This window comes from Anser cygnoides, chromosome 1 (genome assembly GCF_040182565.1).
Source record: "Anser cygnoides isolate HZ-2024a breed goose chromosome 1, Taihu_goose_T2T_genome, whole genome shotgun sequence".
NCBI lineage: Eukaryota > Metazoa > Chordata > Aves > Anseriformes > Anatidae > Anser > Anser cygnoides.
Genome location: NC_089873.1, coordinates 33,449,654 through 33,476,912, shown reverse-complemented (window position 1 = coordinate 33,476,912; position 27,259 = coordinate 33,449,654). Strand labels below are relative to the sequence as shown.

The following is a 27,259-nucleotide window of genomic DNA, read 5'->3' as shown; positions in this document are numbered from 1 at the left end:
AAATGTAGGTGTTTGCCCCTCTTGTTTTGTTCACTTCCATGTTTGACTCAACTGCCTGTGAGGTTCATTATGCACCATTATTGCTCTCGATTTTGAATCTCTTTCTTAAATTAATTGCTTCTGGTTCAGTTATCTGTAACCAATGTGATTGAAATAGCATGGAAACAATCACTGGCATGTGGTCGTTGTCCATTAACTCCCACAGCAAAACCACTCTTCCCTCAGCCTCCTCTGACAGCTAGGGGTTTACATGAGTTCAGGGGCATGGTGTGACTTTACCAAGGGGCCAGAGACAATGAGTTGGTGCAGCAGAGGGGTTTGCCTGGCCAGGATGGGACCAGGACATCACCACCTCCTCTACTGTCACCACCACCTGGAGGGGAAGCCTGGAGCTCTCCAAGGGTGGCATGGCAGAGAGGACACACCGGAGCTGTGCCCAATGCCTGGGCTGTGGGCTTGGCTTGAGGGATGGAGCTCATTGTTCTGCTTTCATCTCTAGATGATCCTCTCTTTTACTTATTTATTTATTTATTTATTTATTTATTATTCTAGGAAAGAAGGTGTTTGCTTTTTGTGTTGCTTAGGATCTGAGTTGGTTAGTCTGGTCTGGAAAGGAGATTCACCATCACCTCCCACGGTGATGAAAAAAAAAAAGAATATGGAGGAAAAAAACTCTCTTCCTTTTAGTCCTTGGAATTATTTTTCGGAAAGATTTTTAAGGATCATTTCTGAAGATTTTATTATTTGTAAAGACCCTAAGAGATGAGTTTGGGGGGAGGCCAACAGACGCTACAGGAAATCACATATAAATCAGGGCCTTACCGGTGTGCATGCAAAGCTGGCAAAAATTTAAAAAAAAAAAAAAATCCATTCCTTGTCCTGCAGAACGCGACCAACGGGCAGCAGGGCGTTAGCAAGGAGCATCAGGAGTCCTTAGGAAAGGGAAGGTAAGCCCGAGGCTGCCCTCGGCCCCCGTTACACCCAGTGAGGCGCAGAAACGCCACTTGCCGGGGGAGGGGGAGCTCTCGGCTGGCAGGGAGGTGATGCAAAGCCGTCCTTCAGGACGGGCCGGCCGGCACCCCAGCGCTCAAAGTCCCGATTTCTCCCCGTTTCGCCCCCGACTTTATTTTCCCAGGATCAGGCCCGGCTTTCTCCCGTCTCGGGATGACTCCGGCGGGAGGGGAGGGGGGCGACAACAAAGCAGGGGGTACATAGGGGAACCCAGAGGGCTGCCTGCCGCCCCCCTGCAGCCCGGGGGCTCCGGGGCCCCGGCGGCTCCCTGCGGGCGAGGCGGCGCCGCCCCCGGCCCGGCCCGGCCCGGCGGTGGGCGGTGGGCGGTGGGCGGCTCCCGCGGCCTCGCCATAAACCGGCGGCCCCTCCCGCCGGCCTCCGTGCTCCCGCTGGACGGCGGGGAGCGGAGCGGTGCTCCCGGGCTGGGAGGAGGGGGGGGGGGTCGCCGGGAGGAGGTTGCTGCAGGAGCAGCGGGGGCATCCTCAGCCGGGAGGGAAGGGGAGGCTGCGGGGCACGGCCGGAGGCTGCCCCCCCCTCCCCCGGCCCGGTGGTCGTAAGCCCACCGGAGGAGAGGAGAAGGGAGGGGGGCTGCGCTGCCCGGCCCGGCCCGGCCCCCCCGCCACCGCCTTTGTGTGCTCCGGCCGGCCGCCGTGATGCGCGCTGCGGGGCGGCGGGGGGTCCGCTCCTCCCGGTGAGAGGCGGGGAGGCAGCCAGCCTCTGCCCCCCTCCCCGGAGCCTTTTTTATTATTATTATTATTTTTTTTTCCTTTTTGGAAAGGGGGGGTGGGCTATGGACTGAGCGCTGCGCTGTGCCATGGAGTCCGGCAGCGGCTTCGGCACGCTCTGCCTTCTGCTCTGCCTGGGGCCAGGTAAGGTGCGGGGATCCGGGGGGGGGGGGGGGGTGGGTACGAGGGGGTGCGGAAAGTTGCGGTGGGTTTAACGGCACTTTCGTGGGGCAGTTGCAGGCTTTGGCGTGGACCCCTCGCTGCAGATCGACGTGCTGGCCGAGCTGCGGCTGCCGGGCTCGGCGGCGGGCGTGCGGCAGGTGCCGGGGCTGCACAACGGGAGCAAAGCCTTCCTCTTCCCAGGTACGGCCCCGAGCGGCTCCCCCAGCACCCCCTCCTCTTCCTCCTTCCCCCACATCCCGATTTTCCTCCCTTCGATCCTTTTTTTTTTTAAATCCTTCGTCTGGTAGACGCTTAATGAAAGTACAGCAGGACCGGGGCTGGCAGATGGCTGCTTGTGCGAGCCGTGGGGTGCGGCGATGAATAACGGCACCACCCACTCCCCGGCTCCACTTGGGAACCGCCGAACATGCCCCCGGTCCTGCCAAGGAAACGCTCGCTCAAAGTTTCCCGTGAATCCGGCAGAATGCTGCAGCCGGAGTGCCCCCAGAGGAGCGAGGCAGATGGCGAAAACCACCGCTTTTTACTGGGGAAAGTGGCCTTTGTGAGCTCCGGTGCCATGCCCGCTGCGAGAAACAAAGGCTGAGTTTGGGTTTTTCAGAGTACCTGTGATATTTTTCTAATCAAAGTTAAAAAAAAAAAAGTCTTGTTCCACTTCTCAAAAAAACAGATACATTTATTTCAATATACTTAGACTTCCTGATATTGTGAGTCACACAGATCTATAAAATAATTCTGAAGGGACAGCTGAATTTCTTGGCACAGGTTACATCGCCTACACTTCCTCATCTTCAGAGTGTTTTCTGAGTTACGCTTTAATAATGTACCGATACCTTAAATGAAGTTGGAGTCCTGAATGTCTTCAGGAAAAATCTCATCTTCGTCTAAAAAAAAAAAAGCCTAAAAATAGCCTTTAAAAGCACATGGAAGATGATGAAACGCTCTTTAGAAACCTGACTAGAGAAGAGCAAGGGAATATAGCTCAACATCTGGTGGAGCAAGAGGAAATCTCTGCAGCAGCCTGTAGTTTTCAGATAGAGGGACTTGGTGGTTGAAACTCCTGGCATGACAAGAAGCTGCTCTGCTCTGAAATAATTCCTGGTGCAACAGGCACGAGGCTGATTCCCATGCAGAGGAGCTATAACTTAAGGGAGATGAGATCTGGAAAGGGAACTTTTTTCATGGTTGCTTTAATGAGATAATTTATTAGAAGCTAATAGTTGCCAGGGGCTTTTTTTGAGGTGATCTCTGTAGCGGTGTCCTTCCCTGGTACAGCCAGCGTGTGTCACTATGGACGTTAGTGTGGAGACGTGCACGTATGCGCTCAGAAGCACTGACACATGCTGCTTTTATTAAATGTCACGGGTGGGCTTGCAGCTTCAGAACAGCCTTCTGTGAGAGGGTGATCGTGGGGAACGGCAACACGTTTGTATGGCTGCGTGATTCCTAGTAAAATAGCTGGATTCTTAAGGTGCTTAAGGTACGGTGGTGCTCAGAGATGAGGCCCCTCTGTGTTACAATGCAGGATGATGGTGAGGAGTGAAACCTCTCTATGACTTCAGTCTTACAAGCATTAGAGGCTTGTAAGAGTAACTGTATTTATTGTGTATTTCCCCCAGTGTTGGGACAAAAAAATTGCTGGGTTACTAAAGAGTCTTTTTCAAGTTATCCCTTTTTTTTCTTGGTAACTGTGAATATGCAGTTGCCAAGTAGGCTGCTAATTTAGTTGTAATAAAAGCAGAGAAAAGTTTTTAATTTTTTCACACCAACCTTGTATTTCGTTTAAAGGAATCAGGGGAATAAAATAAGCAGGAACACTTGGGTCTATGTAGTGGCTACCTCGGCATCCTTCAGTGCCCTGAAGGATTGAATATACTTTTCCTGTTACTACACAAAACTCCTGATTTTCTTAGAGGAAATGGAGTCCTTAGTGGGCAGACAGTGTCATTTTCTAACTTGCTTTTAGAAATACAGACACTGCTCTACTCAATCAGCCACTGGTCCATGTAGTCATTTTTGTTCTGCTCTTAGCGCTAACACCATGGGAGATTGCTGCAGGGCATGCCTCTTAATGTATGTATTTGCAGTGTGTGAATTTGATATACATATTCTTATTGGCTTCAGATTTGATTTTTGCCTGTGTTTTTCCTTGCTTATACAAAACCTGTAGTCCTAAGCCCAAATAATTTTGGAGAAAGGAAACACATGACTTTAAATCTATGAACTTACTCTCAAAGCTCTAACTTCTGTTACTTTTCCCTTTGGTTTTTCAGAAGATGAATAGTCTATTGCGTGACATACATTTGTCATTTTAGTGTGTTGCCTTTTTGATAGACTGGTGTAAAGTGCCTTTCTTTATATATGTTTAAAACTTAAAAAGCCCAAACACTGTTCTTTATTTTAGAAAGAAATTATGAAAGTGGCAGGTTGAACTGTGAACAGGCATATGGGGATTATATGGTGGAGAAATTGTACATGTAGCTGAAGCAGAATGGTCTCTCTTCTTCTGTCTATAGGTGAAAAGACAGTGTTGACTGCTTTATTGAATGTAGCATCGATTTGCCATGCAAGGGGTTTTTATCATCTAATCGGCTATCCTGATAAATTCTCCTTTCTATGAGATTTTTAAAGGAATTTATATCTCTAGATCATATAACACAGTATACAGCTGCCATGTATTCTGTTTTATTCTGTTACCATCCATTCAAGAGCATTTAGATTCCTCCTTAACAGTTACTGATTTAGAAATAATTCAAACCATTTGCAATTTGTGTTCACTTGTACTTCCCTTTCGTGTATCAGTCTGATCTGTTGCTATACGCACCCTATAGAAAGTGTAAGACTTGTGAAACAGAACTCTTCCCACTGGCTTCATCAGGATTAAATGCATAGTCATGATTTTTAAACCTTTTTAGGTTCCTGATGTTGCTTGGTTGTAGTGCTTTGGTAGCACCTGAATGCCAATGCAATCTGTCCCTGTATAGCTGCAGGGACTTATTTTTCTGTAGGAAAGTGATTTACAAAGTAGTTGTAAAATGTTCCAGCGTAGCTTGTGGGAAGATGGAATTATGAATAGAAAACAGGAGGAAGTCTTCAGAAAAAATGTTAGTGTTGCTATATATGAACATCTGCCAGCACTTCTAGCCAACAGCAGATATTATGGTGTCAAAATATGTTGAGAGGAAAATTATTTCTTTTTTGGTCGGAGCACAGAAGTCAGAGATCTACACCACAAACTTCTCTGTTGGTGCCTGTTTATGTATTACAGTTAAGTTTTCAATACCTTAGTTTTCCCTTTGCAAAATGGGGATGACATTTAAGGTAAAGCCCAAAGCAAATGAGTGGATTGAAGTATAATTTGTTTGAAGAAGGTTTTGAATTCCTTTTGGAGAAATCCTAATTATCATTTTTATAATCTTATTTGTAAATGACATCAATACAATTTGAGGTGATAAGTGGGGATTGAGGTAAACGTTGCCATTTTCCTATGCAAATATGAAAATCATATGGCTGCAAGAGCACTTGAGTATGTGAACACTTGATAAGGCAGACAGAGGTATCACCAACAGAGGCTGGATAGTGTTGAGACTTTTGGATATGTCAGACATGTCTGACCTCAGTAGGTTTCCTGAGTGTAGGCTGCACTTCAGGCACATGTAAGACCCAATGAAGCCAGGCATCTCAACTAGCAATAGAAAATGATATTTTCGGATGTGAGAATCTAAAGGCTGCCAGAGTAACTTTGTCTCCTGGCAGTCCTCTAAGCAGAGACTTTGCCACCTTCCCCCCTCCCTTAGGCTCTGTATTGTTGTTATATTTCATATAATATTTTGATAGTGTTTCTGGGTCCCACCTGAACTGTTGTAATTCAGTGTTACACACCAGACTATCATTGTCCAATGCACTAATGGAGACATCTTTCAGCCACCTCCAGCAGTAGTGGAGAGTGGTGGAAGATACATAGTAAATCAAGTGAAAAGAGGCACAAAAAATGAAAATGAGAGCAAAGTGATGTGTAAGGAAAGTATATATCTATCAAAAGGTGTATGTGTTCCTCAAAGAGGAGAATAAAGGGTGGTCAGAACACTGCAGTTGGGTGGTTACAGACAGGAACGTTTATTTAAGGAAAACATAAAAAGGGCATGACTGTCAAAAATGTGGCAGCTTGTATATCTGAATACATAACTTGGAATTCCCTTGGAATGAGTTTTCTCTTTACTGGTTAGGATATGTAACTTATAATATGTTTATAAGCAATATTCAGCTACTCTTGATGAGGAGGAACAGTTCTTGAGGCAGTGTATTGTAGGTTGTGGGGGGTGGGGGGAGGAATATACTTTAAAACACCAAAGAAATGACTTTAATGTCTGTGTGATGCAATGAAAAGGACTTGGTGCTACTGTTTTCTGAACTGGGTCTTGCTGGCACAGAATGTGTGTGGGGAGGAGGGGGAGAAAACCCTAAAATACATCTCTTGCTGTAAATAATTCATTGCTTATTGCTGTGTGATTGGATCATTAGCCCATTATTTAAAAATGCAAGCAAAACAATATAAAATATAACTACATACACACATCTCATCTATCTGGAAAGTACTATGTTCTTTGGCCTGTGATATCTCTGAATGTTACTAAATAAAGCAGCTAAAACTAAAGCTTTAAAACTAGCTGTGAGTAAACTTTCTCTTCTTACAGAAATAAGATTTAGGTTAGCTATGCACTTCACACATGCTTTTTTCCTTGCCACCTGCCACTGGAACCATGGACAGATGCTCTCTTCTAGTTCCAGCTGAGCCTGCTGAAAATATTACTGTTTCCAGCTGCTTGTCACTGTCCAGGAGCTAGAGGTTACTGTCCCCACAACTCTTCCAATGCAAGAGATCATACGAGCATCCCCTAATCTGCTGATAGCAAAGTTGGCCAGTTTCAGGAGCTAACTGGGCTGACTGCAGTAACATGGATTAGAGATTCCTGTTTAAAAATAAATAAATAAAACCTTTCTCCAGCTGTCTTAGAGACCCAAATCTGATCTAAGAGGAGCAGGAACGGAGCTGGGGGAGGGAATGCTAATGTTGCCAACTGGCAGGGCTGACTGCGGAGCGAATACCTGTCTGCAGCTTTTTTGTCTTGGAGCAATCTGGTTTCTCTTTCAGTCATCAAATCCTTGAAGTGTGGGACCTTCCAGCATGAAAATCATCTCTAGATAACTAAAATTCCCAGAATGTTTCAAAGAGACAAAGAAAGCCTCTTACCCTTTAGTTTGGAGAGATTGAAATCATTTTTGTTTTAGCAAGTACTGGACTTTCTTTCAGTGATAGAAATGTCTAGTGTAAGCAAGTATTCTAGGACAACTTGGTAGCCGCAGATGCGTCTGGATTTTGGCATAGCTGGAACAAATGGGTGGGCTTTCCCACCACTGTCCTCTTTCTCCTTCCACCTTTTGCATGTGACTGAGACACCTCTGCCCCTTTTTTTTTCTGCTGTACAAGCAGTGACTATTGCAGTATGGCACTGCCCCTGTGACCCGTGTTGCTGTGGAGCTGGGATTGGTGCTTGAGGAGAGCCCTGAAGAGCAAGGCTGAAGAGTGGGGACTGCTGCTGCAAGGCACCCTCTTGCCCCAGAAGTAAGAGCAGAATGCTCAATAGCCTCCTCTTTTCAGCAGTATTAGCAAGAGGAGGTGTTTGGGAAGCATTTGCTGCTGGAAGAGCCTGCCCAAAAAAAAGGAGGAGGCAGTATGTGAAAATCCTGCATGCAATATCCATCCTAAACCATGCTGAGTTACTACGCATGGAGAATCATAGAGTCATTTAGGTTGGAAAAGACCTTCCGGATCATCAGCTCCAACCATCAACCTGATCTACCGAGTCCCATCACTAAAACATGTCTCCTAGTGCCACGCTTAGGCAGAACTGTCATGTACTTAGCCACTGCATAGCCGCACCCTTTCTTTACTCCTGAGTAATCATAAATATACCCACTATCACTGTGCACTGGATACTGCTGGGCTGACTTATCTGTAAAGCAGAAGGTGGGAGAGTTATGGGAAGAGCAAAACTTCAGTGGGGTTGACTTGTGATTGGTGCTTGTAATAATAGACCCATAGAATCATAGAATATCCCGAGTTGGAAGGGACCCACAAGGATCATTGAGGCCAACTCCTGGCACCGCACAGGTCTACCCAAAATTCAGACCATGTGACTAAGTGCACAGTGCAAACGCTTCTTAAACTCCGACAGGCTTGGTGCCGTGACTACTTCCCTAGGGAGCCTGTTCCAGTGTGTGACCACCCTCTCAGTGAAGAACCTCTTCCTGATGTCTAACTTAAACCTCCCCTGCCTCAGCTTGGCACCATTCCCGCGGGTCCTATCACTGGTGACTGAAGAGAATAGATCGGTGCCTTCCCCTCCACTCCTTCTCATGAGGAAGCTGTAGACTGTGATGAGGTCTCCCCTCAGCCTCCTCTTTTCCAGGCCGAACAGGCGAAGTGACCTCATCTGCTCCTCATACGTCTTTGCCTCTAGGCATCTTCGTCGCCCTCCTCTGGACACTCTCTAAGAGTTCAATGTCCTTTTTGTACTGTGGTGCCCAGAACTGCACACAGTACTTGAGGTGAGGCCGCACCAACGCAGAGTAGAGCGGGACAATCACTTCCCTCGACCGACTAGCAATGCCGTGCTTGATGCACCCCAGGATACGGTTGGCCCTTCTGGCTGCCAGGGCACACTGCTGGCTCATATTCAGCTTGCTATCAACCACAACCCCCAGTTCTTTCTCTGCTGGGTTGCTCTCCAGTGTCTTGTAGTCCAGTCTGTACGTATAGCCAGGGTTGCCATACGTACAGACTGGGTGATGAGACACTGAAGAGCAGCATAGACTGGAGTGGAGAAATGGGTTGTGAATGGAGACCTGATATACTCCACATTCAGGTTTCTGGAGCGGAGCTTGCAATCCCTATACATAGTCAGTAGTGCATAGCTGATACAAAATTTTGTTAAGAAATGACAGAAAACAGCCTGTAGCACTCGGGCTGTAACTGTTTTAATGCTGAAAGTTTTAAGTAAATAATGTCACTGAGAATGTATACTGGGCATAAAAAGTGTTGTAAAGGTCTGAGTGTAGAGCAGTAAAGCTACTTTAACTATGGCTCTAAAAATGATGTCATTGTTCATTGCAAGAAAAGATATTCTATATAAAACTTTTTTTTTTTTTTTTTTCCCTTTATGATTTGTTTTTCTACAGGGGGCTTTTTGGGGAGAGGGAAATGAAATAGGTGAAATTAGATATTCCTTCCACAGCCTTTTTTTTTTTTTAATGTATTCATCTTGTGCTATGTGTCTTGGTATGGACTTTGGGCAGAATTTGGTCTGGTAACTTCTGAAGAGCATAGATTCTGGAAGAAGCTACGGCTTGGGAAGAGAAACATGTGCTGAAATAGGCACCATGTCTTGCCTGCTCAGATCCCATGGGGAGACGGTGCCAGACAGCATGATTTGCATGGGCTTAATGGGACAGCTAAAGCCTCCCACCTCTGCTACTTCAACCTTTGCAAGTAGATGAGTCCCTGCATTTATTCATCTGTGAGGGTTTGACTCCAGCTGGGGGAATGCCCTATTTTGCCATGTTTTCTGGTGCTTTTCACAGACAGGTTACTTCTAATATCTGCAACCATTTGAGGTCTTTGGGGCTCCGATTCCTATTTGGACACTGTTGATTGTCTAAAACTTTGTATTTTCTATGACAGTCTGGTTGCTCAGGTTAATTCAAATTACCCCACTCTGTTTAGACATTCAGTATTGCTCAGAACAATTCATGCTGATCAATAACAAGTAGAACTGCACATGCATGTTCCTACATCTACGGTCAGGCCTCTTCTAATATAACGTAAGAACAAACCCCTTGTTGAAGCTAGTGCCATCTTAGGGCACTGAGTGTTTGAAAGCCGAAGATGAGCCTGGTGTGCAGCTCTGGGGCATATATGGAAGGAAAAAGAGGGCATCCTTGTGCTGCAGTGGGGCAGAGCCTTCTCCCAGAGAAGGGGAGGGTGGTCGGAGGAGTGGAGGCTGAGGGGAGCCTCCTCCGTGGCTATGTCCCCACCAGCAGTCCATTGGGAGCAGCCAAGCCCTCAACAGGCAGCCCCTCCTGCAGTGCAGCGGGGTGCAGTGGTCTCAGCTGGTGACAGAGGTGACACTGACAGCACAATGGCATCTGTCTTGCATGTGGCAGAGAACCCAGCACCTTGAAGCACCTGTGTCATGAGAGCAGGGGCAGAGGCCTACAGGCAGCTGTCGAGGACATCTTTCCATATTGCTGGAGGAGGATTGTGTTAGCAAGGGGCAGCGATGTGGGAGAATGAGGTCTTGCTGCCCTTACGTAACTACCTTGCTGTGACAGTTCTGTTGTCATGAAGTAGCTAGGTTAAAGTTATTTTTATTTTTTTTTGCCCCACTGCAGCACAGTTCATTCTCTAGTGAGGTTTTGGAGAGGAGAGCAGCATTTCCTATACACTCCTTCATGTTGATCAATCTCATAGTCTGTTTCCTCCTCTCATTTTGACACAACCAGACTGTTCCCTTATAAGATCTGGGAATTAGGTTCCCTACAGTCCACCTATGGCTTGCATTCACCTAGTCTGTGCTCTCCAGTGCATCTGGGTGCAGCCTTGAAAAAATACCTCCGCGAATGGTTAACTTCCCTGCTTCTAGTGCATCTTCGGGGAGGCGCACAGCTGAGCTCGTAAGTTATTTAAAACCAGAGGATGAGAGCAGGAGATTATATATAGCTGTCATGGGAAGCCGTGCTTCCATGTAGTTACTCTTCAGTTCCCCATATTGTGTCTTGTTTGGCTGCACGCCAAGGTGCATATCCACAAAGCAGCTATGTTCTCCCACCTTAACTTCTAAGGCAGAGCTGAGTGTGGGGGGAAAGAATTAGGGGGTGAAAAATTATTTTTCACTGCTTTTTTTTTTTTTCTTCTCTCCATCTGTTTTGGCTGAAACTCTCTACGTTTTGTCTCGGTGTTTAAGAAATACTGATTTATCCATTTCTGTGTTACCCAAAAGATTTATTCTTGGGAAAATCCAGGAAGAAATGTGATAAGAAAGGGTACTACTGTATTTATTTATTTATTTTCCTGGTTGTGCATTGTTTAACATGATAAATACCCCTTATGAATGTTTATTCAGTTATTTCAGGTAGCTGGCACTGGACTTAAAAAACTTAATTTTGCTGCAAAAATATTTTTATGATCCATTCAGGGTGATTCCCCCTCCCCCCCTTTTTTTAAAGCCATGTTTAGGTGGAAAAAAGAATGCTGTAGCCATTTTCAACATGCAAGAATTTAACAGCATTTTTTTTTTCATTATTTATGATAAGACATTTTTTGTTTATTTTTCTCTTCTTGGTGCATACTTTTTGTGTGTGTTATCCTGATGTCTTCAGGGAGAAATAAGAGCTTAGAAAACTGACTTTTGTGTTGTGCTGTCTTGGGAGATGCCATTCACATCTCTGTGTGCCGCTGGAAGGTGCTAAAGCAGTGGGCATGGTATAAAAGGATGAGATGACTGAAAGAGAATTCTGAAGACAGTGTTCAAAAGGGTTTCAGCTGATTAACATATTTGCAGCAGCAACAACATTGCTACGATAGACTGTAATGTTTCCAAAGGAACCATTACAATCAATATTGCTAGTGATCCATAACTGAGAACTCTTTTAGTGGAATTTAAGTGGCAATTTCCTTCTCTAAAAACATAGAGGGAGTATAATAAGAAAAAGACCTCCACTTTTAGAGTTGTTCTCTTTGTTAGAGGAACATTTAGACAGTTTCATCAGCACAAATGCTTGTGTAAGGATAATTAGAGGATGGTAATGTCCATGTTGTTTATTCTTTGAAAAGAGTCACTGGGAAGAGATGCACTAGCCTTGACCCCATGGCTGGAAGTCTAGCAGTCTCTAAAGTCTAGTAGTCTATAAACACAGCTGAATAATGATCCAGAAAGGTTCCAAAGGAACTTTTGTGGTTTGGAGGTCAATAATCTGTGCTTTAATACCTCCCTAAACATGCATTCCCGTATTGGGCCATGGCTGTTCCAAAGATACTCAGAAAATTTCCTGTCACACTGGTTCATTCCCTTAAGCTTGAAACTGTCCCTAGCTTTGTTCAGCACCCATTCAAGGTGGGATAAACTTGAGGAAAATCTGTTAGCATTTCAAATGTAAGGAAAGCATGGGAGCTCACTTTTTTTTTTTTTTTTTTTTAAACAGAGATTGTCTGGTGTATTGCATTCATTCTGGGTTTCTCCATTTCAGAAAAATATCAATGAATTGCAGGGAGTGAAGAGAAGAACAGCAAACCCGATTATACAGTAAAAAGGACTAGCTTAGAAAGAAAGATTTTGAAAGAACTGAAAATGTACAGCTTGTCCAAGCAATGACAGAAGTGTTTTATGATAAGTGTCTGCTATTAGAAAATTCCCAGAGGTTTAGAATGAAGGACTTATTTAGTATTCAAAGAGGTCAAGGAAAGAGTAATTAGCTATGTTGTAGTAATTTTGTTACTTCCAGTTCATATGCCAAGGGCAGAGTGGATTACCCTGTAAATTTTTCCGAACTCTGGAAATCTGGGATGTTGATGGACAGATTTTAAGACACAACAGGGTATCCAATGCCTAATACTCATTAAAATCAAGCTGGTGCCTTTGATTTCTCCCTAAAACTTTATTTTGGTGCACTTGAGTATATTTTAATGTTACTTGGATGAAACAAGCCAACAAGAGTGAGGAAATCAGCATTTGGAAGTGTTTGTGATTTTAACTCATCCAAGCTTATAAACTGTGCATGTGGGTAAAACATGTACCTGATTCACTGGGGCTAGCATATCCATAGGATTCCATTAATACCTGATTTAAAAGGAAATTTATTGCAGGAGTTCAGATGAACTCTGAGCCTCCTCAGCTTCTTTGGGACCTCTGGGAACTGTAGCTTGAGTCCCTCATGTACTTTCTGCTGCCTGATATGCTCATAGATGAGCTGTGTGTATGGTATTCCTTGGTATCCACAGTTCCGAATCCTTCTAAGCTTTTCTTCACCTGGCATCAAAACAGTTATTAGGTTAGTAGTGACTTTTCTGAGAATGCCAGTAAGGTTGGTGGCTTGGGTGCCTTTCTCCTCTCCTCATCTGTGTCCCCCTTGCCCCCTGGCACTTCCCCCTTATTTCTGCTGGAACCTGAATTCCCCTTATGATTCAGTCTCCTGCCTTCTCTTCCCATCTACTGCTGTTTGCTCAGGCCACTACCAGAGGCCTGGGGCTAGCAACAGTGTTGTTAGATACATCTGGCATGCTTGAGATAATTTTTTTTCCACTGGTGGCCTCCCTCCCCCTGCCTTGCATGTCTTGCTGGCTTTGTTACTGGGACGAAGGTCTGGGTTTTTGGATTTCCCCAAGTTGCTGACTGTTGACCGTTCTTCTGTGTCAGAAGTCGGTCTTTCATGTAGATCACATCATTGTGTTCATCTGGGAATAAAGATTGATCTCACATTAATTCTTTCTTAAGCTTACCATTGCCTTGTATGAAAATAATTCAGCCTTGACACTTAGATGTTTGGTGAGCCAAAGGCAATGAATCCTAAAGTGACTACAAAAGCAATTACACCCCAGAAAGTCAGAGGTTAGGGAAAGCTAGGATGAGCACTCCCAGCTGTTGCAAGGAGGGAGAAACCATTAGATTCTTAATACAGAAAAAAGCTAAATCCTCCAGCGCATCTGCACATGCTTGGTGTTGGGCTAGATAATCTCAAGAGGTCCCTTCCAACCTAAAGGGCCCTGTGACATGTAGGCTGCACGTGGTGGGTCCTCAGGAGCAGCACAGAGGTCACGGAAAAGGAGCTTTTGAGAGGGAGTGAGCGGGCCAGAGGCCATGAGTAGGCCTTGCTGACACTGGCACAGCGAGAGCCAAGGGAGGAGAGCTGGGAGGTGTTGTGCAGGAAGATGTACAAGCGCCCAGCACGATCCTAATCCACAGGTGCCCTGGAAGGTGCTGGTCTCTTACAGTCTGTCAGTGCGTGACCCAGTTCCCTGCTGGGATATGATACATTTGAGGAGCCTGAATTGTGTCATAGCTTCTGGGAGGAGGGTAGGTCACGTAATCCAGCTTGATCTACATCCAGCGTAATCTGCTTCTGCGGTTTGTTATTGCTGTTGGTTTGTACTTTATTGGTTTTAATTGATTTGACTTTGTTTACCTTCCTTCATCTACTTTTTCATTTGGAAAAGGCTAACCAGCCTGCTTCCTCCTCCTGTCCCTTCCCCCATGATATCACCTGCGTAACTTTTAAAATTCTGCCTGTGCTATATGACTAGGGAGTGGAAATAAATCCAGTCTTTTAGCAGTTTTTGTGTGTATCATGCCTTTATTACAGCACCAATAGGGCTGGAAGACGATACATTGTTTTTCTTGTGCTCTTCAGTATGTGTCCCAGTGTTAACAGCATTGTGTGGTGTGATATTTTTGTTTGTTGTTGGGTCAGTTTGACACACTGTGCTCATATGACAGTATGCAGCCAAGCATAACCAGGTGCATATGCCACAGATGGCAGCAGCAAAGAAAACAAGACAGGCTTCATTTTCTCCACAGGTTTCAAGGTATTCTCAAACCTTCTAGAAAACCGCATTGTGCCTAAAGGGGCGTGAGTGTGTTCATGTATATATACATGTATATTTATAAAGCTATACTAACTGCAGTCTTTAAAATGTAGCTGGAACCTGTTTTAAATGAAAAACCAGACAGAAATCCCACTTTACACTACTTCTGTGTTCTTCAAACATAATAGGTTTTATAGTGGTATTGGACCTGAAAAACCTAAACAACATCATTAAAAGTATTACCTACAAGGGAGCAAATACAAAGAGTCTTAAAGAATTTAAAGACAAATTGATAATAGTGGTGGAGTATAGACTAGGGAAAACTAGTAATCAAAATGCTATTGCATCTTATAGTTGATAACCCAGAAACTGTAAGTCACCAGAAAACATTACAATAATAAACACCTGGGGCAGAACATACCGTACAACACACATTTTATTTTTCCTACGAGTAGAATTTCCATGATGAGCAGAAGTCATCTTTCATCTTTGTCACTTCGTTATCATGTAATAGGTCCCCACTGAATAGCACCTCTTGGTGATAGCACCTTGCATGATGACATAGTTACACTGAAGGAGATAGTATTGCTTGTGAGCAGGGAATAGTGGTTTTCTGTATCATATATGCATTTAAAAAATCCTGATAATGCTTTTCTATGTTGCTTCCCCCTGTGTTGATGCACACATTACTTATATTCCTTTCAGAAGTGCACATTCACATATTCTTTGGCAGTTTGGTGGGAATTGTTTTAGTATCAATCTAGCATGGTAGGATCTGTATAGTTTTTTTAAGCAATTCAGTTGTTTCAGTGTACTGCTAAGAATACAGATTTATTATCTGGAGCTCTATACATTTAAATTCAGGTTGTCCTACAGTTAGGTTTCTCATCCATTGCAAAAGGTTTGAAAAATATGCTGTTGAAGATTCTGTCTAGAACTTTTACTGTATTTATTTACCTATTTACATTTTGCCTACTGAGTCTCCAAGTCATGAAACCCTCAGACATGGACCCTACGTATTTCTGGACGAGTGCACCTGACTTGCAGCTGTGCTACTTTGCCTTATAGCAAATTGCTTGAACTTGTAACCTGCGTGAAAATTCCTTTTTTTTTTTTTTTTTTTCCAAAGGGACCATAGCCAAAGGGAGGGTGAGAGACATCTAATTGTACTAGCTGTGATCTGGTAAATTAAGCCCGAGATCAAAAGAGAACTTTGATATGTTGTCCTGCTGCTCAAATGGATTTTTGTAGTGGTGTAAATTTAGCCACTGGATCTCTCTGCATTTATTTCATTGTGTTGAAAGGATCTGCTAACCAAGCAAAGGTGCTGTGGTTGTCTGCATTGTGTTACTGGCACACAGAGACTCACTGCCATTGAAACATTTCCCTGGTTATTATCAAGGTGGGGAATCATCCTTGCAGCTGCACTGTTAATGTGACAACTTCACAGAAGCAGTTGGATTTTGCTCGTGTAGTAGGTGGCTGGGTGGAAGGAAAGATCCACCTTCCCCATTCCGTGCAGTGTGATCCGGTTGTGTATGTGTGTGCCATGAAGAATTGTTTCATAGCCCAAATCCCAAGATTATCTCAGGGGTTTGGCCATGTTTGAAAGAGCTTGATTGTACTTCAGCGGGTAGCACCTGAACAACTGTTTTGTGTATGCACAAGGAGGCTGTTTTAGCAGGGGAAGTCAGTCAGGCTGTGGGAAGGTAAACTCAGCATTACAGAAAGATTCAGCTTCATTTGACTTTCCTTGTCTTCTGTGTCTGGAAGTGGCTAGTACGTAAGTTCAGAGGCTTAATTCCAAGTATAATCACTCTCAAACTAACATTGAATAATCTCTTCTACGAAATGGTCCTGGACAGAAGCAGATTTTTGGTGGTATTATTGTTAATTTACAATGAATGCATGATATATTGCAGCCATAGTTTGCCCCAGACAGTCTTGTATTTGCAAACTCTTTCCTAAAGAGACATCCAAGTCAGTGCCTGGAGCTAGCAAGAATGATTGAGGGCTTTTGCCAGCCAGTTGTCCCATTCTATCATATCTGGTGGAGTTTTCTCCTATATGAAATATGTTCTGTTTTCATTGCATTTTGCAAATGCATTTGTATTTGTATTTTGTATATTGTATTTGTTGATTTTTATTGTTCTTTAGCTTAAAAAAAACAAAACCAAAACCAAACAAGCTTAACAAACCAAGCAAAAATTGCCTTGGGACTTTGACCATGGAGAACAAAACATTACAAACAAAGCTCTTTGAATGAAATCATGATTACTTATGTAAATGCACAAACAACTCCCAATTACACAAGCTCCGTAATGGTTTGGTTATTTCAGATCAGAAACATTGCAGCTGCATTCAGGCATACATGCCCAGACTCTCAGTACTTTTTTCCGCATCTTCTCCTGCAGTGGATTTATGTTCTCAGCTGTGCTGAAAGGGCTTTAAATACACAAGTATGTAGCTTGTAGGTGGGTCAGAGTTTTGACCAGAAGTAATGTGTTTAATATTTTTTGAGGCTATCAGTATGAACAGTGAGTATAATTGGGAGAAAAACAAGTGTGCTCAGAAACAGGCCCTTCTAAGTCTCTTGTGTCACTCCATCGTGACTTGTGGGACTTTGCATATGTAACATAGGTCTGCTTGTGTGAAGTTGGAGGAAAGCCCTTGCTGGGTGGCTCACCAAAACTGTGGCTGACATCCAGAATAGAAACAACTGCAAAGCAAAGGCAGTGGAAACCTCTCCAAATGCTGCAAGAACAAACTGTGACTTTTCTCCCCTTGTTTTTATTTGAAGTAATGATTTGGCTTCAAGTGAGTTTTTGTGTCAATTGTTTAGTTTAAGTGCATTTTTTGCTCCTCTGTTTCTCCTTCCCATCCATTGCAGTTCTTCCTACCTCTATCTGTGTTGAGCCATCTCTGTAATGGAGACGAGAAGGAAGACAAGTAGATGGTGATCAACTGTGGTGGTGCCTTAACTGCACAGGCAGATGCAGTCTGTGTGGTATCCCAAAATCATTCCCTGAAAGATCCCTGATCATTCAGCCTGGGATATTTACTGGAGTCCTCGCTCCCTCCCGGTTCATGAGTTTTTGTGCTGTTGAGAGTAGGTTGCACCCAGTTTATAGGGAGCACCAAGGTGCTTAAAGGTCTCTATATATTTACCTGGTTGGATCCTGACATACAATTAGACCGTAGTCATAGTGTTCACCCAGACCTGACAATCTGGCAGTGCCATGCACCTCCTTTGGGAATGGCCCCAGTGGGAGTCTTACGGGGTCAGTGCTCACCCCCTGTCTTTTAGTCTTTCAAAGCTGGGACAGGACTGCAGCACCTCCTCCCAAACTCCCGCAGAGCTCCTCCCTAGGGCTTGGCAGAAACCAAATCAGGTCCATGTGGTTTTGGAAGACTGCCGCTGCGCCTGTTTTGCTATTCTCTCTGAAATGCTCGGGAACCTATCAGGAGGCAGGAATGAACAAGCTTGTAGGAAAATTGTGTTGTTCTTAAGGGTCTTTTCCAATGTAAATGACTCTATGACTCTATGAAAGGTAGCTCAAAATGTTTTATCAGTTCAAATAAAGAATCAGGTATGTATTAAAAAAACAAAACAAAACAAAAAAAAACCCCACAAAACTAACCCAATCAACATTCCCACTGAAGTATCTAAACCATAATATCGTATTGTGGGGTTTTGGTCTAATAAACATTGCTTTACTTCTTTCTATCTTCAGTTTTCATTACAGTCATTGTTACAGGAATGCAGCTCATGAATTTGAATGCCCTGTGCTCCACTTAAAACCTGCTGTACCCTTTCAACCTTGTAAAGATTCTGCTTTGGGACCAGCTTCACATTCTGCCTCGTTTTCTGAGAATAACTTAGTCTGCATCGGTTACTTAAATAAAGAACTGTGTAAGGTAAACAATCTGAGATATTGTTGCCCTTTGTAGACTTTGTGAAATCCCTAGTTAAGTGAAAGATTAGCCCAAAAATGTAATAAGGAGAAGTGACACAATGTGAATTTATGCTTGTGACACTGATCCGAACTAGTGTAGGAAAATGAAACAAAATTGAGCTAGCTTTATTATATTTTGATAGTGTTTTTAGCCTGCAGCACTTCTCCATTTTCTCACAAACCACTAGAATTAAATTTGGGTAGTTCAGCAAACCTACAGTCAGATGCAGAATTGATTTATAGATGCAGCTATTAAAAGCTGATTATGTGCACATGAAGCAAACTGTGGAGCTCCATTAATTAGAAAGCCTCCTTCAAAGGCTCTTCTGCAGGAGTTTGTTTTATAATTCAGTTCATCCTGTATGTTTAGTTTTAGATGCACTTCAGAAACTGAAGAGCCCACCCTATGCAAAGACAAGTTATCCATTCCATTTAATAACTGTTTGTTTTTAATGTGGGCTGGAAAACGTCTGTAATGGATGGCTGGTCCTAAACCATATTTGAATGTAGACTTTTTACTATGCAATCTGTTACACTGCTGGAGGTCTGTGTGGAAGTCTTTCTGCTTACCTCCAGTAACTTGTTCCTGGTTGCTTCCAATACCTCTTTTAGGTAGTAGAGGGAAGTTGGTTAGTTATAGCTGGATCAGTTGCCCAGTCTGGTTCCCCATGCATTTGCATGAATGCAGTTGTCACCACAAGGGCGAGGAGAAGTAATTAAAGGCTTCCACCTCTTTCTGCTGTGTCAGTTTAGACTGGTGGTAGTGCCTTTAGGCTATGGAGTGAGTACTGTTGAAAGTTAGACTTAGTGTCTTGGATATACTGTAGTAATTAACATAGGATGGTTTGGTTTGTAAGGGACCTTGAAGATGATCTAATTCCAACCCCCCCTGCCATGGGCAGGCACACCTCCCACCAGACCAGGTTGCCCAAAGCCCCATCCAGCCTGGCCTTGAACGCTTCCAGGGATGGGACAGTCATCTCGTGAGCATGACTGAAATGACAGTGTATAAGCTTAACACCTCCAGGAGTGAATGGCTCCAGTGTTTGCAAAAGCTGTGAGTACAGATTGTCTGTGAGAGGGAAAATGTGTCCTCCTAGATGAGACTGCTGTTGCAAATGCTGAGCAGAGGCAGTCACTAAGCTTCTTTGATTGGCAGAGTTCCTTCAGGTCCTGTGGTCAGTGGTTTCCTTCACTGAGCATTCAGACTGCTTTGCAATGCTAGATCTTACAGGATTTGTTTTTCTGTGCCTGTGGCCAGCTGATCACCTCACAACTAGCTGTCCCAGATGAAGACCGACCACCTCCTACTGCTTGTCTGCATCCTTCCTAGGACTGTAAACTCTCCTCAATTACTGTGTGCAAACTTAGCCGAATTAGCTCTAATTAATTCTCAGGTGATCAGTTCTGCTGACTTTGTAAATCATTATTATTGCCTACCGTGGTATGTGCATGTTGCATATTAATTCTCCCTTCCCCCAGCCTTCTTCCCCAGTTTATTGCGTTGTTTTCAGTAGTTTTGCTAAATCACGTCTCACATCAGCTCTACATGCTACCGAATGAGCATTATTATTCCATCTAAAGGCATTTTCATGCTATAACCTTTAAATTTACCAATGAATTCAATGTGTTATGCTTTGAGATTGGATTTTTGTTTCTTTCATTTCACTCACTCTTCTAGAAATTAAAAATAGAGTGTTAATGCTATGGATTTGTGAGTTGTTCTGGTGTAGTCAATCCAAACATATGCAATATTCTAGGAATGCAAAAATGATACAAAAGTAACATGGCTAGAGACAAATTTCTCATTCAAACTAATAGTTTTTGCCATTATTTTTTTTTTTGCAGTCTAATATCAAAAGATTTAGGATGTTGGTTTTGTGTATTAAAAGTGCTCACAGTATGAGGTTTTTATGTAACTCTTGAGAAACCACAAACTATTAACCGAGATATACCAGTTTGATTTTCCAAGCTATTATGGAAGAAGTCCAGTTCCAGTAAAGTATTTTCCTTCAGTCTTAAAATGATTTCCAGAAGCCAAATGTCAAGAACAATCCTGAATCAGTATTTATTGAGCACAGCTGGTGATCTATCAAGCAACTACTGCTAGTGTTCAAAGGTAATTGGAATGAGGGATTTGCACTGTTGTGTTAGTGTAAAAAGATGGATCAAGGACCTTTCACTGGTCTTTTTTTTAAGAAATCCACCTGGTGCTTGCACTGAGCGAAGGGTGCTGTACTTCATCAGAGTAGGAATAATTCAAAAAGCTGTGTAGCTCTTTGGTACAGTAAGTATGAACTATTTGCAATACCAAGACTGAATGGCCATGTGTTTTGGCAATTTAATACTGTATCAGGTAATGTGGCAATAATCTTAATACATAGGCTTTCAGCATGATCTAATCAAGTCCAGATGCCTTTATTTTTTTATATTTTTTTATCTTTTTGAGAAGGTAGTCTAAGGTCACGATGAAAGTATAGTGTGCCCAGATATTGTTTTATAGAAATAAAAGAATGGAAAACTCTTGTCCAGCCTAATGATAGGGTAATGATTCACAGGGGTGACATGAGTAGGCATCAAAAAAGATTCCTCTCTTGCCTGTGTAGAGGCAGCTCTGCTTTTCCCATGTCTGTCTCAGCGTAGTAATGAGGGGCGGGGAGGCTGTGGACTGCTCCACGTGGCTGCTAGGGTTTGTTTCCTTGCTATATCACAGGCTGTCTGTAGCAAAGTGTTTGCATTCCCAGTAATTCCAATTAGAATAAATTGTGTGTGTGGGAGGGAGATAATCATTTATGTGTGAATGGAACTGGCCTTGTGTAATGGTACCTCTATTATACATATACTTTCTTTCATCTGTTGCTACTGAGAATATAATTTGGATTTGGTGGAAATTAATATTTCTTTCTAATTTAAAGGTTATGGATTTTATTTTTGTTAAACAAGCATAGTCCTGTGGACCACTTCCAGCATACAGCATTCAAGACTTGCACTGGTAGGGTGTGATAGAAGTCAAAACTAGGAATGATGCATATGGATAAACCAGAGTGTAACTGGGGCGGAGAGGCACCTTAGCATCTTCTAGGATTCAGAACTGCACAGGGAAAATCCAGATTCTGCTATTTCACGCAGTTCTGATGTGACTTTGTCTTGACTTTTTTCCTCTAGCCTTCTTCCTCTTCCCTCCTCTTCCTTTGTCCCTGTCTTCCCATCAAACTCATATACCTCCTACTGCAATGGAAAACCATAAATGTTGTGTGTCCAGCTCCAATACACAAGCATGGAAACTGATTGTATCTAATCAGTACTGTATTGTCTCTATAGATTCCTGTGTGCTGACTTTCTAAATTTGAGTACGACTTATATGACCTGACACAAAAGCTGCTGAATGAAGGCCCTGTGCAGCTTCTTCACTGTCACGTGCATATGGCTGGGTACTTTATCAGCTCTAACTGATAGGGAGGTGATGATGTAGAAATCATCTTCATAACCCTTTTCCTCCACCCTTCCCGTTCCTCTTAGTAATGCTTGCAATGTTGTAGGTGAAGGGGAATCAGCCTGAATTAATGTGGCTGAAAAAATACTGGGTTTTCATGGGGTATACTCTATAGGCTTGGTTTCAGTCATCTTCTGAAATTGAGCAAAATATCTCCAGCAAGGAACTTTAAAAGAAATATGAGGCTGTTAGAGGGACAAGAGCATTGTTACAGTGCAGTAAGAGTGATTAAGATGTAAGCAAGAAGGTTTCACACATTCCAGTGGTCCCAGCTTTGGGTTTTGTTCTGCCGCTGTTATTTACTTTAAATTGCACTGCTCATCCTGACAGAGACTTCTGAGACTACAAGCCCTTCAGGCAGGTGAGCTCTGCTCCTCAGGGCAGAGCCTCTTGCTTATGCGCACAAACACATAAATATAGTTTTATTATACCTGGTCACATCTTCTGTCATTAGTCAAAATGAGATTATTCTAGTTCGAGTGTAAACATGTAACATGTTTGTGGGCCCCAAACCAGACTGTGTAAATGCTCTAATGATAATGAACCTGCAAAAGAAAAGGATATTGTCTGGGCTTTTGAAGATGAGAAACCCAGCTACCCCGATTGCCAACTTGGCTAGAGGATGTGCTTTATACCTAAGAATTTGGCTCTGTAGGCTTCTATGTGGGTTTAATATTTTCATTTTCATGTATTCTTCTGTATCTTGATAGGAAAGCTGCTGATAAGAGCTGCAGTGCACGAGGAGCTTGTGATCGTGATTAGAGAATATGTTCGTTCTGTGTCCTTCCTCTGCTCTGCCTGCTGGGAATAGATTGTTTATATTGCTGGAAATAGTTAATGCAGTTAAACTATCTTCCAGCATGCAAACCTATGTCATTCCACTCTGTTAGTGTCCCTTGGCTAAAAATGAATGCTTTGATGTAATTCTATTTGAGTTGCTTTATGATTTATTAAGAGTTCCATTAAAATACCATGGATGTCTGCTTCAGTGAGAGAGTTATGCAATCCGCAGTAGAAAAGATAGGAAGTTTCAAAGATCTTTTTTTTTTTTTTTTTTTTAATTCCCCTTTGTGAAGAAAAATGAGTCAAATTCAGCTCACTGTACAGGAGTCTGGTTAGGACTTTTGGGTTGTGATGATTGTTATATTTCTTAAACACATTAAAATATTTTTGTTTCACAAAGCACATTAAAATGTTTGCTGTTAATACACAGTAGTATTTTTGTAGTTACCCCTTGCAATGTAAACCACTTTCTTGGAACAGCAGTGTAAACTGGAGCTCATCTTCAGTGCTGCCAACAGAAAATCAGCATTTCTGCTGCAGTTAGCTCTTCTGCTGTTTCTGTCCCTGAATTAGTGCCCCTGACTTAGAGCAGGATGTTTAAATTGTAATGACAAGAAGCTTGTGAATTGATTTAGTTTTTGCACAGTTGATTACACACTCTAATGAATTGATTTTATGCATTAAAAACATATATTAAGGTTTTTTTTCCTAGTATAATATATTATGAAAAACCTTGGGAATTGTTTTTCTAGCATTTTAACATCTTATTTTGTAAATTATCTCTCCAGGGGGCTTAAGGTTGAGCCTTTTTATTTTCTATGTGTGTGTTCGCATAGAATTATGTGAATTCAACAGAAGCATTGCTTCAGTCTTCAGATCATGTGTGGGCTTTCAAAAGAAAATCTTTTTTGTGTATGTGCAATTACTCTAACAACTGTTCTTGACATCCTGTACAAGAAGCAGCAGCAAGGTGCTGCACAACTGGAGTATATAATGATTAATTAGAAAGACTATATTTTGAAAAATGGTGAGGTTTTAAGTTCATTTGTAACTATTACTTAAAACTGAGTAGATTGTCCCTAATGAGATTTTTTTTTTTTTTAAATTAAAAAAATAATACTTGTGCATAGCTATTAAGCATAACATTTTTGTAGAAGTCATAAAAAAGAAGCTCAGGTCACGCTTCACAGATTAGCCTCATATCCAGTGTTATCTGTATGTGCTTGTTTCCTAATGAGTCCATATTTTGGATGAGATATTAAGGTACCATCTGGCCATCCATACAGAGAGTAAATGTCATGACCCTCACTTAAAAAAACAAACAAACAAACAAACAAAAAAAAATGAATCCCCCCACCCAGAACAGAATGAGTGTCCTAGAAAACATGTTTCTTTTGTTGCAATGGCTCTCACTTCATGTAACAGTGTTTTAAACACTTTTATCCCCGTTTTTGCCTCTCTGTTCATTGTGCTACTCAGATGTAGTTCGTTATTTTGTAAACTCTTTGATTTGAATTTGTAAAGTAAAGTAATATTTTATACTGAGTGTTTTTCTGCATTTTCTTTTAGATACTTCAAGAACTGTAAAGGCGTCTCCAGAAACAGCTGAAAACTTTTTTCAGAAGTTGAGAAATAAATATGAATTCACAATCCTGGTGACCTTAAAACAAGCCCATTTAAATTCAGGGGTTATTCTCTCTATTCATCATTTAGATCACAGGTAAGTACCACTACCTGTATGCCATCTAATTAAAGTATATGTATTCATGCAGTCAAAAATTGAACATAAATTATGGCAATACTGTTGTGTAACAGGTCATCTGCAAATATATATGTAGTGTATGGGTAGGCATATTGTGAGGATGCGTAAAATTTCACAAGTCCAAATCTGTCAAGGGATAGTGAAGCAGCTGTCACTCTTCAAATGTCTCTTGCCACTAAGGGCATGAAAAGCCATTTCTCTCTTGCTGGTCACAGCTGAGCATCTGGTCCTTACAGTTGGTGTGAAGCTGTCACATCTGTAGAGCCACACTGATTTGCAAAGCCTGGCCTTATACATTTGCTGCTTCACCAGTTAGTTTTTAACACTGTGGGCAGTTAAAAAAAATAGAGAAAAAGATCCTCCAGTTATTGGCTTACACCTACAACGAACGGCAGAACACTTAACTCAGAACGCTGTCAGCCTTAAATAACTAAAGTAAATGACACTGAGCATTTGAGGATTGTTTCTTTGAGAGGATAACAACTGCTAGAGGAATAAGATATTCTTTATATTTCTGAGTAATGGCTAATAAAAATAACCTCCCTATGACTCTGTGACAGAGTAAAAAGGAGTTTTAAAATGTGTGCTTTCTAAGCAGTCATCAGTACCAACAACAGACATCTGCTTTAGGTTCAGAGTTCTTATTTTTTTTTCCTGTGTATAATCCCACTAGTTCTTTCTTGTCAGTCTCACTGCAATGTACAAAAAAATAAGGTAAAGATGGATGTTCAAGCAAAGCAAAATACCTGTTGCTTTTACAAAAGTGTGCAAGTTTTCATTATCAGGTGTGGCATCAATTATTTTGTGCTGGAAGGTGGTCCAGTTGTATTTTATTTCCCAGAGGCCCCACTTTCTGCAATTCACCTGTTTAAAAAAAGAGGGGGAGGGAGAGCGGAAGAAATAAAAAGGAAAATATTCCTAAGGGTCATTATGCGAAGCTTATAAAAGCATCTTTACCATTGCAAGGGGGTGTTTGAATGCCTCTTGCACGACGTTTTTTGAAGTTATATCAAAACGCCAAATGGCTTCTCTGTTGTTACCTATGTCTCATCTGTAAGAGTGAGCAATGGGCAGAACTGGGCAGCTGTGAATATTGAGTTTCTAATTCAGATTGTACCACCATAGGTGGAAATCATCCCAGATGGACAAGTTTATTCTGGCACAAATGAGGAAACCAGTCTGCAGGGCCAGCTGTGCCCTAACTAAGCTTGTTTCTACATTTATAGGAAGTGCGTGGGCTGGTTGTGCTGCTGATAGGACCAACACAACTAGAGTTGAAATTTCAAAATGAGAGATGAAACTTTTATGTGTCAAAACACGTGCAGAGGTGGGAAAAGATTTCGCCAATGTGAAACTCTAGATGAGTTTGGAAAAGCGAGTAACAGTTGTCCTTCTGAGAGAAGGCAAGCGACTTTTAGCTGTGACTGGTACTAGGTGTTGTTGATAAGTTATGGACTCAGATTACCACCCAGAAAATGCATGCTGCTGCAAGGAAAATTCTTGCCTTTTATTTGTTGTAGTTTATGGGCCCCAAACTGGTGACTGATGGCTCTGTGTGCCTGGACAGGGATAAAAGACAGTGCACGTGTTACATCACTCAGATTTCCTTCTATGATATCAACAAAAGGGGACTTCTCTTCTGCCATCCTTCTTCTGTAGTGTGCTCCAGGACTAGTAAGAAATTGCTTCTGGTGTTAAACCAGATCTCAAGTGCAACAAGGGAAGATTTCAGTTCACAGTGTACTGGATGAGTGCTTTTTGGTCTGTGTTCTGGGACAGACAAAGGCCAGTCCTCAGTGACTGCAGGCAAGCTGCCCTGCTCCTGCTAAAGGAGCTGCAGAGGTGAGCAAAGAGAAGTGAAACTCTCAGAGTTTGGGAAAGAGAATAACTATGACCTGTCGGAAAGGAAGCAATGATTGCTATAAAACCTTTCCTGCCCTCAGGAATGGCATGAAGAAAGAGAAGATTGAAAAAATGTGTAGTGTATAACTGAGCCAAACTTGACGTTCGCTTGGAGGGTGGCCAATTGGGAGAAAACTGTGCTACTTCACGAACACAAAGATTGTGATAGTTAGGTACAAAAAAATGTGTGATGAACTTTTATCAAGGGGTTGAAGAAGAATTTGAGGTATTGTTTGGGAAAATTAGTCCTTTAAGTGAGTAAGAGTGGACAAATAGACCCACCACTGGTCTTATGGGAATAAGAACACATTAAATTGCTTCTATCCATCCATAGCAAAGAAAAGGTTAAAGCTGTGCTGACATGTAGGTCATATGGCCACAAAATATAATGCTTCTTATGTGATTTGCATCTTGTTCAAACATGTCATCTACTTATACCCATATAAAATATGGTTATAAAAGGCTAACAAGCAGGACTCTGGAAATCTAATTATTTTATACTGTATCTATTATAATAATAATACGTATTATTATTTATAATTTTTATTTTATAAAAAATTTATATTTTATATATTTTTTATATTATTTTATTTATATTTTATATAAATATACATATTTTTAGGGATGGGTGATTAGATCTTTTTATGATATATTGACAACAAACTTTTTCATGAAATTTCTCTCAAACCTTCAATACTTTCCGGTTTTGTTGTTACATTTCTGTCTTCTTCTGTTTATTTGCATCTCAGGACTTCAAATGTCTAAGTGCAATGAAGGGCAAAAAGTTTGCATTTTTCAAGGTTTCTGGCT

The 27,259-nt window shown here is 42.2% G+C and overlaps 1 protein-coding gene across 1 annotated transcript in view; it reads left to right on the top strand.

Moving 5' to 3' along the window:
• The first annotated feature begins 1,410 nt into the window (after window positions 1–1,410).
• The window catches only part of NELL2 (neural EGFL like 2), a 147,992-nt gene continuing 122,143 nt past the window's right edge, over window positions 1,411–27,259 (top strand). The window contains exons 1-3 of the mRNA XM_048065825.2: window positions 1,411–1,880; window positions 1,971–2,099; window positions 24,355–24,505. Coding sequence (XP_047921782.1) covers window positions 1,826–1,880; window positions 1,971–2,099; window positions 24,355–24,505 — 335 coding nt within the window. The 5' untranslated portion in view covers window positions 1,411–1,825. The remainder of the gene's footprint in view (window positions 1,881–1,970; window positions 2,100–24,354; window positions 24,506–27,259) is intronic.